Here is an 18,022-nt window from a genome sequence, read left to right as displayed (position 1 = left end):
GCAAGTGAATGTAACACATCTCCCTGTTACCACTGAATATGTTTTCATTTATCCATCCTGGTCAGCCAAAACAATCTGTATCAGGATGCTTCATACAAAGCAATAAAACTATGTCTGCTGTGAAGATGGAGCAGGTAAGATGCATTCTTTAAATACTTCTCTGAAAGATTTCCTATGAAAGCACTCCCTAAGCTGTATCAGGTGTATCACTCCTGATGAGGGTGTCACTCTTAGTTGATACCTGGAGTAACACGGACCAGAAATTTAGGTTCTGTCTTAGCAGTATAAAAACCATTATTTCCATTTTAAAAGCAATATTGTACATCTGCTTTAACATAGAACACTTATATAACATATGTTAACGAGGGGGAATGTTTAGGGGTCTTCGTGTGATTCTATTTCAGTTCCATGGGGAAATCAACCAGAAAGTCATAAAGTACTGATACAGGGAATGTACACGTAGGGGAAAATATATATGTATATAATATATATATATATATATATATATATATATGTATCTTATATATATAAAATATTTAAAGAGACAAATAGATATATTTATATATGTACGTATATATCGTGGAAAATGATCCAAGAAATCCTTATTTTCTGTATAGCCCACTACTGAGCTGCAATTGCTTTTACTTGTTTTCATTGGGGTGTATTACTGACGTACTCGAGTATGTTCTCAAATGCTGCTAACAAGAATTTTGTTCAAAATCATTGTGTTTATCTTAACAGAATTGATCAATGAAATCAATATGCACTTGACAGAAATATTTTCTAATTTGAGAATGAGGTATCTAAACTGAATTTTGAGGATTAGCATGGGCTTGGCTGTATGCTACTATATAACAAAGAAACTGGAGAGATGGGGTGAAAGAGACTAATGGCAGCTGCTACTTGAGACAAGATAAAGTCTTTTCAAGTCTAAAAAGGTGTCAAACACTGCCATGTTGTATCAGTAGATAAAAGGGAAACTGCAGTTAGAATATTATTGGGAGTTGTTGCAAACTTAAGTGCTGCTGGCTAAACTCAGCGCTAGATTTAGCGCTTTTCCCTTCAGGAAAGAAAACAACAGTTAAAAGAAAAACAGAATGATGGCAGGTGACAGAACCACTCTCGCACAGTTCTCTTCCTCCTATCCATCACTGTGGTTACTGCTGAATTGAATTTAAGACTAATAAATAAAACCAGAAAAATTTTAAAAGTTCGGTAAACCAAAGCTTTGTGTCCTGAAAGAATTTTCCTTGTAGGGTTTGGGGAGATTTGTTCACTAAGCATAGCTGGGAAGGCAGATATCCTTAGAAAATTTTGCTCAAAGGAAACTGCTGGCTACACTCATGTACTGGTGGATATTTGAAGCAAATTGGATGCCTGACTGAAATACAACAAGCTATCTTCATGGGTAATTATAATGCAAAGTAAATTGGTGTTGAAGTAGCTGTATGTGAGCATTTGTTTTATTTTAAAAAGCTATTTGCTCAGCCAAATTGCATGTGCTGCTACAAACATTCTTTTTGAAAGGGCTTTTTGTCAGGCTATTGGTATTCTCAGGTACAGGAAGGGGGAACTTCAATCACAGTCTGTTCTGAATAAATTGGTGTGCAAATTTACTAGATGAATCATAGAATCACTAAGGGTGGAAAATACCTCTAGAATCCCAGAATTGTAGGGGTTGGAAGGGACCTCTAGAGGTCATTGAGACCAACCCCCCTGCCATCATGTCATATCATCCAGCCATTGACCTATGCCCATTCAACCATGTCACATTTCCTAGTTTCTTAATGCCTCTAGAGACAGCAACTCCACCACTTCCCTGGGCAGCTTGTTCCTATGAATTACCGCTCTTTCTGAGAAGAAATCTTTCTTAAAATCCAAACTGATCCTCCTTGGGCAAAACTCAAGGCCATTACCTCTTGTCCTATTGCATTTACTTGGGAGAAGAGGCCAGCACTTCCTTCACCACAACCCCCTTTCAACTAGTTGTACAGAGCACTAAGGTCTCCCCTGAGCCTCTTCTGTCTCAGCAATTCCCTCAGCTGCTCCCCATAAGATGTGCTCCAGGCCCGTCATGGCCTTTCTCCGGGGCCTCCGTGTCTTTCTTGTAATGAGGGGTGCAAAACTGAATGTAGTGCTTGAGGTGCAGCCTCACCTGTGCCAAGGGGCACGATCATCTCCTTGGTCTGCTGACTGCACTGTTTCTGATACAAGCCAGGATGGTGTTGGCCTTCTTGAGTGTACTGCTGGCTCATGGTTAGACAGCTGTTAATACCCCTTAGAGCCTTTCCCTCTGCAGTTTTCCAGCCACTCTGCTCTGAGCCTGTAGTGATGCGTGAGGTTGTTGTGTAGGAATATGGTCTTATTGAACCTTTAGAGCTGGCCTCAGTCCATCAACTCAGAGGAGTCCGGATTCCTCTGTGGAGTGTTTCCTACCCTCAGGTGGATCAACGCCTCCTCCCAACTTTGTCATCTGCAAACTTACTGAGGGTGCACTCAGTCCCCTCATCCAGATCAGGATCTGACCCCTGATGAATACCATTGATGATCAGTTGCCAGCAGAATTAAACTCCATTTTTTGTCTGTGGTTTGTAAAGACATACTATTTTCAGTTGTTAGCATATTAAAAAAAAAAAAAAAAAGCATAGAGCATGTGTTCTTCAGTTGTCCTGATTTAAGATGTTCTTTTTTTGGCAGTACCACAAGAAAACACTATGACAAATCACATGCTGATTTTTTTAAGATGTAAAAGTCAGGTTTTGCTTTTCTTCCCCCCCAGAATGCCTTCTCCAGCATCACTCTGCCAGCACCTTCCATGTTGCTATCTCTGCTGTTAGTGCTATGAAAGGTAGGCTTTAGAGCATCCTATAAATAACTGATTGATTTCCATATAGCAGCCTAACAAATTGCATGAACAAATAAAAATCACCCTTTGTTTGTTCTGCGCTAAAGTCTTACAGGCAGGATATTCTCCCCATGTTGACAATCTGAAGAATGTAACTATAAAATGAGCTTGTAAGTCTTGCCTGAAGGGATTTTATTGTACGGAAAAATTCCTTCAAGAAAATTATATTCCTTAGAACAACTGTGATGTGTATCTGTGTATCTTACTACAACTTGTTCATGACTGGATGTTCATCCTGTAAAACATCAGTAAGTGAAGGTTTTTGCCTTTTTTTTTTTTTTTAACCAGTGTGTTAAAAACAAGAAAAAAAAAAAAAAAAAAAAAAAAAAACCACCACCTTTTGTGCTGAGAAGTCGTTAGACACAAATTCAACATAAATTACTCTCAACCGTCACAAATATCCTCCAACTGCCAGGCCCAATTTACTGCAAGCCCAAGACTTTGTGGTAGACTTAGTGACAGTGAACAGGGAAAAGCTTCAGAGCAGCTGAGTCCTCCTGTTGTGGCATGCATGTAAGTATCTGTATCACCTTACAAAGCCTTCTTGTTTGAACACATATAACCTTGTTACTTTCCTTTGGGGAAAAGACATGTTTTGTAAATTGTATTTAACTGATCATTCAGAGTGTGACTCATGTGGGTCACTGTGGGGATGGGGATGTATCAGTGGGGGAATATATCCAAACTATGACCAACAGAAGAACCAGTGAGGTGCAAGATATCTGTGCAGAAATTACCACCCCAGATGCTCTGGTCAGCCTCACCCGATCCTCATGGAGGTGCTTGCTGAGTGGTCTCCATTCAGCACCCCTCAGACCTTTCTCTACCGTGACCAAGATTTTCCTGATCAGGGTGCATCTTCCAAGGATCCCAATAATGCTCTCTTAAGAAAACCTCACTGCAGTTAATTTAACAAAGCGAAGTGCTAGAATTTCCCCTTATGAATCAGCATTAAATGTTGTGCAGTACTTCTTAAACTCTTCAAGTCAGTTAATCAAATACTTAATGTGCCTTAGTCTATTTTTTAAACTACAGCTCCCCAGAGGAAGGTTGTTGTGAGGTGTGGGTGGGCCTCTTTTTCCAGGTAACAGTGACAGCATGTCATGTAATGGCCTCAAGTTGCACAGGGGAGGTTCAAGTCGGTTATTGGGGAAAATTTCTTCTCAGAAAGAGTGGTGATGCATTGGAACAGGCTGCCCAGGGAGGTGGTGGAGTCACCAGGGAGGTGTTCAAGAACCATGGAGAGGTGGCACTGAGGGTCATGGGCTAGAGCAGTCACAGGCATGGGTTGATGGTTGGACTATATGATCTTAGTGGCCTTTCCAACCTTAATGATTCTATGATTCTATTTTAAAAAGTAGGAAGGAAAGAAATGTATTTTTTTCACTAAGAAATTAGTTAGGTTTTCAAAATAATGGCAGTCTAAAATAAGAATGGATATGGTATGTGTCCAGAGAACATGCTTAGGAAATGCACATTAGCGGAATCCCCTAATTTTAGTTCAACCCCATAGAAAAGAAGCCAGAGGATAATTGTTAGTATGTAAATCTCAGCAGCTCATAGTTTGTCAATTAAAAAGAATAACATATTGTGAAGACTCTTTTTGACACTGTAATAACCCATTGCCACAGGTCTCGCTTTAACTTTAATAACCTCATGTGATCAAAAATTGTATTTTTGGATCATTTGAAGTATTCGTTATGCAGATATTCTGATCAGTGAGTTATTGGACCATTAGCCAAATAAATCCGAAGGTAATAAAGCTCACAGGAAGATAAATGGCTTTCTTTTTCTTGTTCTTGCCAGCCAATTCAGGCTAATTTAAGCCTTTCACAGAATGGTGATAATGAAGGATTTGTTCTCAGCAGAGTTATGGCAGGTGATTTGCATTTGAAAGTTTGACACATTTATAGGGCTTTGATCTTTTCCCTCCAGTGCTGTCTCTCCCTCCTGGCAGACACCTACACCCACGTTTTGCCAGGTGGAGCATCCAGGGGCTCCCACGGCTCTGAGTCACTTGGAAGAAATACACTAGAAAAAAATAGCCAAAAATTACCCAAAAGTCACCCAAAATTGCAATTCTGTTGCTGAATTTGAGTGGCCCTAATACCATGCAAGAAAAAAAGTATGTTTAACTTATTTTATTAGATTTCATTTCAAGCTAGAGCAAGTCCTCATGGAAAATTTTGAACAATTAGAGATTCTGATATAATGTCCATCCAGACAGGAGGATTGGCTGCTTCTGTCTGGGTGAAATTACTCTTAACAGGGCACATCTCAGTGTATGACACTGAGAATTTTGTCACCTAGCAAACCTGAGAAAAGATGGCCATGGAGTTGTCTCTTAAATAATATTTTTTGCTTGGTTGTTAGACCAGAAAGGGAAGGTGATCATCTGGGTGTGAAAGCAATCTCCAGCTGGAAGAGGAAGCCTGGAAATAAAATCAAAGATTTATTGAGATCATGAGTGCATGTGAGCAAAATCAAGAGTAAACCATAGGAAATATAAAGGATGTTCATAGTAGTGTTTACTGTCTTACCCTGAAGTAAGAAGGGACTCGTAGGATTCAGCAGGAACTCATCTGAACATTTGAAATGAGATCACTCTATCCTTCATGATTGTAAAATTGAATATAACAGTTATTTCCTCTGCTGTATTGTAATGGTGAATTCCAGATCCACATGCTAGGAATTCATTTTCTTCTCATCTCAGAACTGATTCCTAAGGGAGGAACTAACTAAAAAGTTCTGGGATGAAATTTCTTCCTGTCCAAATAATACATGTTATTTCTCCAAGCTGAGCTCTCCTTCTGAAAGAAGAGAACGCTTAGAATCAGAGAATCAGAGAATTCTTAGAATTGGAAAAGACTTTTAAAGGTCATCTAACTCAACTCCCCTGCAATGAACCGGGACACAACAGCTAGGTCAGGTTGCCCAGGGTTTGAGCCTTGAAAGTCTCCATCAACCACTTATCTGGGCAACCTGTTCCAATACCTCACCACCCTCACTGTAAAAGACATTTTCTTTATAACTAATCTTGATCTCCCTCTTTAAGCTTGAGGCCATTTCCACTTGTTCTATCACCACAGGCCCTGCTAAAGAGTCTGTGCCCCTCTTTGCTGTAGCTCCCCTTAAGATACTGAAAGGCCACTATCAGGTCATCTCACAGCCTTCTCTTTTCCAGGCTGAACAGCCCCAGCTTTCTCAGCCTGTCCTCATAGGGACACATGGAGGTTCTTGGAGGAAGAAAGCCTGATGGAGCTTGGGGATGCTTGGAGCTGGCTTCACGCTGCATGTTGTGTTTGGGAGGTTCTGGCTGCCCTAAGGAACGCTTAGAAGTCTTTTTAAAGCTTTGTAATGAGTGTTGATAAGCTAGTGTCTGAAGTATATAGAAAGAAGCAGGGACTATGTAAATGTTAGCTTACATTATATGCATTATAATAGGGAGTCCCTACTAAGTCTGCAGTCTTTGTTCCCTTTCAACTAGAAGATGCTCCTACAATCTAAGAGTTAACTTCACGTTGAACTTACTTGAAAATTCAGTTACTGATGCATTTTGCTCTTCAAAAGAGAACACTATCCATCTGTGTTACTTTGCTTTCAGCATATCACAGAATGTCAGCTATCAGATCAGAGCAGGAGACTGATGAGCGTGCATTGAAGCCTGACAGGTCGGGTCAATGTCAGGGGGAAATTACAATTCCCTTTTTTCTCTCCCTCTTTTTTTTTTTTTTTTTTTTTTTTTTTTGAATACAACCCATTTGCTAGTATTTACTTTAGAAGACTACTTCCCTGAAGGGGGTGGGGGGGTCAAAAGCTTTAAAGTGATATTGCCTGGAAAATTTAGACTTAGTTGCTTTCTGATCATGTCCCCATTTTATGCAGTGTTTTGCAATAGCAAAGTGCCAGCAGCTTAATTCAACCCTTGTGGTAGGCACCATGAAGATCTTATCAGAGAGGGATCCCTACCCTGGCACAATCACTGTCTGAGGAAGCAGGAGATGGGGGCTCTGGGGTTCTGCAGGCAGCAGTGATTTACTGTTCTCCTTGGTTTGCCCCCAGAATAACAGCCTCTTAGTAAAGACTATCTGCCCTCAAGATGTGCATATCTGCTGGTGTAAGAGCTACCTGCTCATCCATGCATGCACACATCAGTTGCCATTAACTATGCAGGAACTTAGGGCACACACCAGAAACCTATGTCTCATCACAGCGATGGGGCAGCCAGCAGCATGCTGTGAAATGGGGTGCCAGTGTGAAGGAAGTTATCTCCTTGCTTTTTGACCTAATAGATAAGAATAAGCTTAACTTACTGGCCCACAGATAAATTTTCCTAGTCAGAATTTAGGATTTTTTGCTCTCCCTTGTCTTTAAAAAAATAGAAAATAATAAGAGTTTGCTCAAGTAAAAGTTGGCCTCAAGTAATGGCTTCTTGCATCTTTGCAACCTTAATAATTGCTATAGATATTTATTTTATTTATTCTATAACCTATGCTTTGGACAATTCCAAGTGGATAATGAAGTGTTTTCTACTTCTAACATTAGGTTTATCCACATAGCTGAGCAGGTAAGCAAAGATGTATGATTTGTACAGGCAGGAGATTTTAAGAAGGCATCTTGTTCTGCCAAGAAAAACAGAAGGAGAATGGGAGTCTGAAAATTAAATATACAACCAGATCAAATCTTAAGAAATAAGGAAGGAAGAAAGGAAAGGAGGGAAGGAGGGAGAAAAGAAGGAGGGAGGGAGCAGGAAGAAAGGAAAGGAGGGAGGGAGAAAGAAAAGAAGGAGGGGAGGGAGAAGGAAAAAAGGAAAGGAGGGAGGGAGAAAAGGAGGGAGGGAACAGGATGAAAGGAAGGGAGAAAAGGAGGAAGGAAAGGAAAAAATAAAAAGATATGCTATCTAGTCATAGAGAGGAAGATGGAATTAGAGACATTTAGACGAGACAGACAGTAAAACCTGATTATAAGGCAAAGAAAGGGAACGAGGTCTACAGTTGTTGCGAATATTCCTGTGTGCTCATACACTTGTCACTCAGCTGTCTCAAATCAGTCCAACTCCCTAAAAATGTAATCAGAAAGGAAATGTATTGGTGTCCTGTATAACCAAAAGTATAGCGAGAAGTCTGTAAGAAATCGCTGAGAGACTGAAAGCCCATAAAACCCTGTATAACCAAAAGTATAGCGAGAAGTCTGTAAGAAATCGCTGAGAGACTGAAAGCCCATAAAACTCAGCACTTGAGGTGCTCATTGTGGTTTTTTTTTTCCACTGGGAGCCTCTGCAGAGAGTTTGAATGCTCTTCTTTTCCCTCTGCCATCACGTGGCTGCAGCCACCAGGTTTACCTGGAGCCTTCTCAATCCCAGGGTGGACAGACCCACCTCTCCAGGCCTCTCCCTGCACACCACATGCTCCAACTCAGGGTCACTTTGCTGGACCCACTCCAGCCTGTCAGCCCATCTGCTTCCATCGGTCTTCTGTTCAGGGGAAGCAGTCAAGCTGCTTCCTGGCTTGTTATCCTGCTCCTGTGCTGCGTGAAGCTCTCCCAGCCCCTGGAAAACTGTAAGAGTGGTGAGGCATTGGCACAGGCTGCCCATGGAGGTGGTGTGGTTACTACCCCTGAAGGTGTTCAAGAACCATGGAGATGTGGCACTGAGGGCCATGGTTAGTAGGGGGCATGGTAGGGATGGGTTGATGGTTGGACTAGATAATCTCAGAGGTCTTTTCCAACCATGATGATTCCATGACTCTTTGCTTTTGCTGTCCCTGTACCTCCTGAGGGTCTTCTCAAACAGTTTTCTCTGCCCAGATCCCTCTGAGTGGCACCTCTGCCCTCCAATACATTAATCACTCTCTCCCAGTTTGGTATCATTTGGAAACCTGACATGTGTTCAAAGTTTAGCTATTAAAAATAGCAGCAGCTTTGCTCAAATACTTTCGTGGAACCATTATAACACTGAGTTTAATTTGTCAGGCAAATTACAAAGGCATCTGGAGCAAAAAAAAAAAAAAAAAGAGAAGTACTTAGTACAATTCGCATTCATCAGTGGACCAAAAGACTGATTTGCTTTTTGTGGAACTGAATGTGATTAAAATTGAGATTTGGCAACTTGTGATTTACAGTCCCCACCCACAGGTTAACCAAGTGTTCGGGGAAGGAAGCCTGCAACATGCACACAGCGCTCTATTTCAGAACAGGGGAAATATGTAAGTGCTAAATAATATTTATAACCTAACACCTGTTTGTTGCCTCTTACCTTAGACTATTGATCCATTTTATAATTATTAAACTGAGCTGCAGGCTCTGTTCATAGCATAACTTCATTTGGATGAAATATGGTTTCTATTAACAGCGAGCAGCAATTCTGCACATCAGTGCTCAGACATGAGGGAGGGAGAAATGAGCAGGTCCTGATGGGGTTCACTGGATGGAAAGGAACGGCCTGAGATGAACTCAGAGCAATCGAAAACTAGTCTCCTTTACAAACACTCTGCTTCAGCTCTGCAACTGGAATTGAAATAAGCACAACTGAGATTTTAATTCAAATTTAGAAACACAGAATCATAGAATTGCGCTGGTTGGAAAAGACCTTAAAGGTCATGAAGCCCAACTGCAATCTAATCACACTCCCCTAACTCCACTAAATCATGTCCCTGAGCACCATATCCAAATGGTTTTTAAACACATTCAGGGAAAATTTCCCGGCCATTGGAATTTCTCAGAAGAATTAGTGAGGTTTAGAATATCTGTCACACTGCAAAATGAAGCATTTGGAGCACAGGGCACAAAGTATCAGTGCAATGGCAGGAAAACGGGATTACCAACCTTGAACTTTGTCTGGGACAATTCTGTGCTGCCCCAGACATGACAAAATGAAACATCTGGGTGTTTACAAAAAGATTACAAGAAAAACTTGGAAATAAACTATATTGTACTTTATGAAACTTGATCCTATGCTTTTGAGGAGAAAAGGAGGCACTGCTTAGGATATTAAAATGTTTACAGCAGGTATTCTTCCACCTCTCCCACGAAAAGCTTTGAAATAAATCAACTCAATTTCAGTAGTCATTTTGTTCTAAAAACATGTGAAAGTTCATACAATGAATATGCACTGAGAGATAACGGAGTTCTCCCACCTAAATGACTTCTATTATTCTGATAATATCTAAAACTTCTCATTTTCTGAGCAAAATGAGCCTCGTTAGGGCCCCCTCCCCCTCAGCTTTGCCCTTTCCTTCTGGCTGAAGTAGCCAGTAGACATTAAAGACCAACCACATAGCCTAATCTCCTTTCAACTTCTGTTAACAGAGGTATTAAAAAGACATTCCTGAAAAATCAGCTGAAAGCCACTAGGTAATAAACTCCCTACTTAAAAGGTGGATAGGTGTAAATTCCACACGTAGGCCTTTTCATCTAGGAAGCCAGTTGCTTGGAGATCAGATGTTTTAAATGAACTGCGGAGCTGATGTCACTTTTCAGTCAACAGAGACTGCCACTATTTGGAGGATCAAATAGATGTGAGGATGTAAAGCAAGTAGACGGGTCCTGCTCCTGCCAGGGCAACTGCAGAGAGGTGCCTGCCACCATCCAAAGCGCTGGTGAAATCTATGATACTTAGCATGACATCCACAATACTTGTCCTTCATCAGCAGGCTCTTGGTGTGGTATTTTGGAGTAGAGAGAGCTGAAGAGTTTAAATGTCTAAGGCAGGATTTTTAGCAGCTCTGCAACTCACCAGTTTCTGGTCCTACTACAAATGAATAGCAGTATTTTCTCTCATCCTAGCCACCAAAGATGGTGATAACAATTAGGGATCCAATTTGCACATGGTTTTCACTGACTGTAGTAAGGAGTTGCAGTTACTTTTTAGGGGAACTCAGGATCAGCTCCAGTTCTTACTGCCTTGCTTCCCCCTAGGAGTTGTAGATAGTTGTTCATCCATATTCTTTGGAATAATGACCTCAGAAAAAAAAAGATGTGGATATTTGCTGGTACAGTGCAGCTTACTTATCTACAAATCCTACTGATTTCAGCTGAGATTGAATTCAAGTTAGACCCTCTTCCAGAAGTATTAAAAAAACCTCAAATAAATTCATTAAAAAAAAAAAAAAAACAAAACAAAAAAACCAAAACACTTCTACTCCAAATTAAGGGAAAGCATTAAAAAAGAGAGAAGCATCGCCCAGTGGCTAATGGGACTCTGGATAACAAATGGGCTAGATCCTTTTCTTCCTTTATTGCCAGCTTAGGCGTAAACAGAGGTGTCCAGTGTTACTTTTCGGAAGTGTTGAACACCTGCTGCGTCTACTGAAACCAGGGAGACCTGCAGCTGCTTGCACCACGTTTTACATCTGTGCGGCTGGGTCTGTGCAAAGCAGGATCATCAACAGCCAGCTGCACGGAGAGTGGGAGGCAAAGCAGAGAGTGCTTGGAAAACCATGTTAAGTGAGAGATGAAGTGACTTTTAAGAGCTTTGCAGATGTAGAATAAAGTTGAAAACATATCATCTTAGAGCTCTGTTTGTATAATGTACTGCTTGTCAGTGCAGTAAGACCAGACTTCTGTCCTAACTCTCAAGGAGGTGGACTGCTAAGTGCTACTGAAATATATTCAGCCACTTCATATGACTTTTTCCTCACTATTTCAAGTCTGTTTACTCTCCAAACCTCACAGATTGATGGAAATATGATCTGGAATTTTTACAGACTAAAAATGTATGTCAATCCTTAAATATCTACATAATTACCTACCGTACCTGTGAGTGACAAACTACCTGGACATCTTATTTTAAATGTAAACCCTGAATCAGACACACAGAGAAGCTAAAAAAAATTCAATTTTATGCTTTTCTTTTAGATATAAAAAGTTTTGCTCCATCCATGCTTCTCCTTCCTTCTGTTATAAATACAGAAATCTGATTAGGGAACCTTTCATTTTAAAAGAGATGAAGATGGAGATGTTAGCCTTTATATTGCTGAATAAATTACTGGAATGGAAATCAAAACTGTCAGTCAAGCAGAAAATCCCTCATCATTTTGTAAGTGTGAGTATGTCATTGGCGTTAGCCTCATTTCTTACTGCCTTGCAATCTTTTGGCATTACTGGGAGAACAAAAGGGACTTCTCCAAATCTGCTCAAGGTCGAATAAAATAAAGATTGCAATGCTTCTTTAAATTTCTTCTTCTTCTTCTTCTTTTTTTTTTTCCTCCATGTATTTAAACTTTAGGAAGGTGACATTTGAAACACTATACTTTCTTAGTTCTTTAATGAATGAGCATCAAACAGTCCTAGAATATATGAGAATATACCTGCTATCCACCACATAGCCGTACCCTCCTCTGTATCACATTTTCAACCCTGCTATAGTGGAACACCATGACTTCTATCATTTCCAGTATTTTTTTTTTTCCTATTGTAACTGTCCCTAATTTGTGAGATCATTTCCCAACCGATGATTCACACATTGCAGGTAGAGATGTGGTTGCAGACAAAAATTAATTACAGAATGACAGAATCACGGAATGAATACAAGAAAAACTAAAAACCATGATCCTCTGTTGAATTAAATAGTCTGTAGAACATACAGGAATCCTGGACCTTACATTGCTTCTTGATTTTTTGACATTTACCATTATTATGCATTGGTTAGAAATAGCTAACAAGTAATTTGTTGAAATTTTTGCTTCCAAATTTGACTGCCTTCAATGGCAGTAGATTTTTGATTCCAAAATCAAAATCAATGAGAAGAAAGGGTCATATATATATATAAATATGCATTTATATATGCACCATGAAGGTACTATAAATACAAATGCAAATATGAGGAAAACACAAAAAGAGAATGGGAGATTTTAACTGGGACAAAAGTTACTCATTTTTATGCTAAATCAGTTTTTGAGTCTGACTTGTGACTTGGTGACCTCTGAAATGGTGCTCACTCAGCTCTCTAGTCACAAAAATACCTGCTGTAAATCTTCTCTTAATTTTAATTTATAGCAGGAATTTGTTGTTCTTTGGACTATTGCAACTCATTTTCCTTAAAGAAAAAAAGAAAAGATCAGAACAACACAGGATAACTGGAAAACCCAAAGCAATCCTGACTGAGGTAAGGTGTGCCCTGAGTTTCCCTGAGCATGAGATATATTTCATCACAGACAAATCATCTCAGACTGGTTTGAAATGCTAAAACCCTTCACATTCACTTTGTGGTTCTTTCTTACTCACCTCATGATAAAATCAGTAATTCTCCTGCAAGCAGCTTCCAAATGTTTTGATTCCAAACTCAACAAAAATCCATAAAAGACTTCAGTGAATATTGGATCAGCCCCTATTTTCAGTGCACATAGGATTTTCCTCTTAGTGGTTGTAGTGAGGATTTTGTAGTCACAAAGAAATGGTATCTTCCACCTTGCTTTGACTATGTGCCATCTAAAAGCCTTTCTCCCTTTTCTTTTCAGAGTGGATTACTAAGCACACAGAGGTCATTACACTGAAGCTCTAAACTAAATCCTACCCTACTTTTCTTGGTCCTTCAGGTTAGCACTTGCTCTCTCTTTCTTTTCATTGTATATTATATCTTGCTTCTATGACAGATTAATATGAAGCCATGGCTGGCAGCCGAGCTGCTCAGTGGCTACAGAGCTCAGTTGTTTTCCCTCCTAATGATTTGCTGTGTGGTCTTGAGCAAGTTCCTCCTTGACTCCGCTTATCCATTTCCTTGGGGAATAAAGATCATTAATCATCACTGTAAACTCTTCAGAGGCCTACAGATGAAAAGTGCTCATTATTAATGCTATTCATTTTTAGGATATATATTTTCATTTGAAATGCCTAACATCTATCTTCACCGTTGTATTCAGTAAGGGACGGAAAAGTTTTTTTTTAGCAGAAAAACAGATTCATAGAGGTAGAAATTCTTATATAAATATCTTCTAGTCTTCTCTTACACATTCCTAACCTCTATACAGCTTTGAATTAAATTCCTATCTAAGACAACTGCTCAGGCCTGAAGTTTGTGTTGATTTAATTTCCTATATGTTTATTTTTTTTAATTACATCTTCCCAAATCTTTTGTTAAATAGGACTCTGACTTTCTTTACAACTACAAATTTCCTCTTTGCCTTTTGACTCAAGATTTGAAATGATAAACTAAGTGCAGTTCCCTGTAGGGAATATCCAGATTTTCCCCTTTCTCTTGTTGAAAAGCTAATTATTCAAAGAGAAATTACAACCCAACGAGACGAGAAATCCACAGAGCCACACACATCAAAGTCCAAGACAACCATTTTTGGGTTTCACAATTAAGATGCATTTAGTGAGAGAATCTCAGCCACAGTCAGCATGGATCAGCTGATCACTGCTGCGGTGCAGTTCCTTCCGAACAGTCACACAGAAAACAGGGCTCAATAGTTTAAATTCTGGCCCTAAGTCAGTGCTCGCTATCTTTAAACTCTCTGTTAACTGCTTTGTAAAATGGTTAATTTTCTTTTTCCTCTCCCGTCACTTATCCCCCCAGTGCAGCGTTAAATGTTGATGCGCAGCCTTAATTGGTTTAGTCACAAGAAGATAATCTTTTTTTCCTCCTTCCTCACTGTTGCCTGTTAGCTTAAAGGCTTTTTAGCTGAAGGTTGATAATTATCACTGAGAAGAAACTAGCACATCAGGAGTTCATTTTCCATCTTAGCACTTGTGGTGCTCCTTTGAACTCCCCTGGCCAAACCCACGTTCCCACTTTGTCACTTTCCTCCCTCCATCATAAAAAGGTCTCAGCAGCAGGCAGCTCCAGCCTTTGCTGGCGGGCAGCGGGAATTGCTTCTCCCGCGCGCTCCTCCAGAATGGACAAATTGCACGAGACGTTGATAAATATGGAAGACACTTTGGGTTCGGAGCACTCTGTCTGCTTATCCTCCTGGGACTGGAAGAACTCCACTGGGGCTTTCGAGCTGCACTCTGTCTCCTCTCCACACAGCTTGTCCCCAACGCCATCCTTTGAGTCTTACTCCTCGTCCCCGTGCCCGGCAGCAGCTGAGACCCCATACAGCGGTGGCGGCCTGGTGGGCTACGGCCTGGTGGACTTCCCCCCAGCCTACCTGCCCAGCCCCGGTCAGGCCCGGCTGCCCAAGGGCACCAAGGTGCGGATGTCAGCTCAGCGCCGGAGGAAAGCCAGCGAGAGGGAGAAGCTGCGGATGAGGACCCTGGCCGATGCACTGCACACACTGCGCAACTACCTGCCGCCCGCCTACAGCCAGCGGGGACAGCCCCTCACCAAAATACAGACCCTCAAGTACACCATCAAGTACATCAGCGAACTGACGGAGCTCCTCAACAGCGTCAAGCGGGTGTAGGGCCCGGTTGGAACACCTGCCCTGGCACCCCCAGGCTCTGCTGTGGAAGGGCCCTTTGAAAAAGACAACGAAACCAGCTCGATTTCTCCTTTCTTGGAGCATGGCTGCATGGGGTGACAGAGGAACGTGAGGGAGGGAGAGCGAGGGTCTCTGCGTATGTAGGACGCGATGCTGGAAGGTGATGTGGGGCTGCCTAAAGCCTGAGCTGCAAGTTGCTGCGATGGAAGTCTTGCTTTACGTTTTTCTTATGCTCCTGTTTTGTCATTTTTTGTTTGTTTATTTTAATGATAAGCTCCTGACAAATTTTAAAGCTGATCTGATATGAACCAAAAAGCCATGTGAACCTTCTAGGATTTACATATCTGTGTTCTGACTGATTTTCTGTTTAATGCAGACAACAGTAAATCCATAGGTTTTAAAGTGAATTTGTAAAAAGTAACAACAACCACATAGGATTTATAAGTGTATTGATTTGTAGGCACTTTAATATCAGGATGAGGGGGAACATGTTTAGCTAGTTCAAATATTACTTATTTGTGTACATTTCCTCTGTACTTAAAAATCAAGAAAGGAACTAATAGCAGGAACTTCTTTGCTCATAACAAATAAATATCGATGTTATAGTCTGTACTTTGTATTACATACCTGGTAGATAAGTAAAGTCTAAAGCTGATGATTAAACACTGGAAATGAAATATAAACCAACTGATCTTGTATAGATAAATTGCTGCTAAAGTCTATCTTCTGTTTTAATATATATAGAAACAAATCGTATTTCTGTTTTTAATCCAAAAAAAAACTTTGCTTCAGAGTCTGATAAAGTGTGGAATACATTTTTATACCAAACTACTGGAGTAAGGTTAGGCTGAGATCTGTCCCTCCTCTTCCTTCTCTCTGGTGTGAAATAAATTGATTCATATATCAGAAAGATGCAAAATTTTATCCTCAAGACGTATTGAAACCTAAGAGGATGCTAGTAACTGTAACGTCCTTACTAAAAGCTGTCACATCAGCTGTTTCTTACAACTAGTAACAGTCCTATAAAACACACACATGAAACCTTCCAAAAGCCAAAGAAATTAGAACATAGTACAAATCTTTAATTTCTTTTACCTTACGTGTGACCAAGATCACATAGGTCTAACCAAACTGGAGGAAAAAAAAGAAAACAAAAGCTCCATAAATCTCAGTGCAGATTGATTTCAAATACTTGGCTACACCGAGCCCAGCAACGCACAGAGAGGAGCAAAATCTGACACAGAGTTGCTGTATTGCGAGGCTGAACAGCATGGAATTCATTAAAGCAGATTAACCTTTTCTTTGTGGGGAAATGTAAGACACCAGGAGAGCAACAGGCAGAGAAAACAGGCTTGTCTCACTGGGATGAATAGATCAACATGTCTGTGTGGGGCAGGTGGCTTTGGTTGTGAATGCATCCTGCAGCAGAGCTCTGCAAATCTAAAACGTTGCTGCATTTCCCTCTTTTTTTTTTCCTCTTTCTGGTTGTACGTAATGAAATAGGTAAAATAGGTACATGTAATATATAATAGTAAAATAGGTTTTGTACTTTTTTCCCTAAGACCTTTTCCCTTTTGCTTCACCCTAAGTTCACTCAATACTCTTCTCAGATGGTATATGCATACTGGAGCAACCTGTGTGAAATCCATCACTGTCTTCAAAAGCAGTGAAGTTCAAATTTATGCAGGTAGAAGTGTCACTCAAATGTATTCACGATTAAGCATATATATCCTCTATGCTCCTGTTCTGTTTTAACCCACATTACATTTCTTACAAACTTTTGGGCATTAGTAAGACTGTAAGTAGTATCATTTTTTAAAGCCCTATAAAATTGTCCAAATAGAGATAATTGCCTGTGCATGTGAAATGGCAGCACTAATTTCACCATAGCATTCCTCACTATGAGCCTGTGTACTGGATCCAGATTTGAGCAGATGAAGAGCCTCACAGGCAAGATCAGTCAGATCACATCTCGAACAGGTTGCCCAGTAAGGTTATGGAATGCCCCTGCCTAGAAGCATTTAAGGCCAGGCTAGATGGGGCTTTGAGCAACCTGGTCTAGAGGAGGTGTCCTTGCCTATAGCAGGGAGTTGGAACTACATGATCTTAAGGGTCCTTTCCAACCCAAACCATTCTATGATCTCTTAATGATTAAGGAGATGAAATTGTGCATTGGCCACAGGATCTCACACTGAAACAGAACTGAGAACTTGATTCTGAGTCTTTTAACAAAGATTCTCACTGTAGCCAACAGTTGTAAAGGAGTACATGCTCACTAGTGCTGGCAAAGCACCAGCAGATACACAGAAGCTAGTTCCATCATTGTCATTTTTGTTATAGACCATCATCTTGTACTACCATACTGTTTTGATAGATTATCTATGCTTGGTAAATCATCTAACCCTGCTCTTTAAATCTTTCACTACTGGAACTGCATGTAATTAGCATGCTTTTCAGCTAAGGAAGCCCATAGGGTTGTGCTTAAAGCAAAGGGATCAGGAATGTGAGAGCATTCACTTTTATTGCTAATTTATCTATGGCCTCAACAGGTCCTCCAGCATCACTGTTTCAGTTTACTCAACTGTAAAGGAAGACATTGATAGCTAACTGTTTCAGAAGGCTGCTGCTAATAAAGCTAAGTAACACTGCGTGCAAAAAGATTGCCGTAGTAGGAGGTAGCCTGTCGACATGCATCAGGGCTGATTTTCCCAGCTGCCCCAAGGAAAGTAGCAGCCAAAAGCCCTGAAAGTAATGGGCC

At 40.5% G+C, this 18,022-nt stretch overlaps 1 protein-coding gene across 3 annotated transcripts; it reads left to right on the top strand.

Moving 5' to 3' along the window:
- The first annotated feature begins 8 nt into the window (after window positions 1-8).
- MSGN1 (mesogenin 1) lies at window positions 9-15,996 on the top strand. 3 transcript variants are annotated; one of them, XM_042828917.1, is made up of 3 exons: window positions 9-134; window positions 9,038-9,108; window positions 11,759-15,996. In XM_042828917.1, the coding sequence occupies exon 3, from the start codon at window positions 14,737-14,739 to the stop codon at window positions 15,244-15,246; it is 510 nt and encodes a 169-aa protein (XP_042684851.1). In that variant the 5' UTR covers window positions 9-134; window positions 9,038-9,108; window positions 11,759-14,736; the 3' UTR covers window positions 15,247-15,996. The 3 variants fall into 3 exon arrangements, with proteins under 3 accessions (XP_042684851.1, XP_042684859.1, XP_042684842.1); XM_042828925.1 differs by having other exon boundaries at window positions 9,038-13,007; window positions 13,360-15,996; XM_042828908.1 differs by having other exon boundaries at window positions 9,038-15,996.
- The last annotated feature ends 2,026 nt before the right edge of the window (window positions 15,997-18,022 follow it).

The sequence above is a fragment of the Centrocercus urophasianus genome, unplaced genomic scaffold, assembly GCF_019232065.1.
Source record: "Centrocercus urophasianus isolate 14NV4802_14NV808 unplaced genomic scaffold, USGS_Curo_1.0 seq_10, whole genome shotgun sequence".
Classification (NCBI taxonomy): Eukaryota; Metazoa; Chordata; class Aves; order Galliformes; family Phasianidae; genus Centrocercus; species Centrocercus urophasianus.
This window is presented reverse-complemented; position numbering and strand designations above follow the sequence as displayed.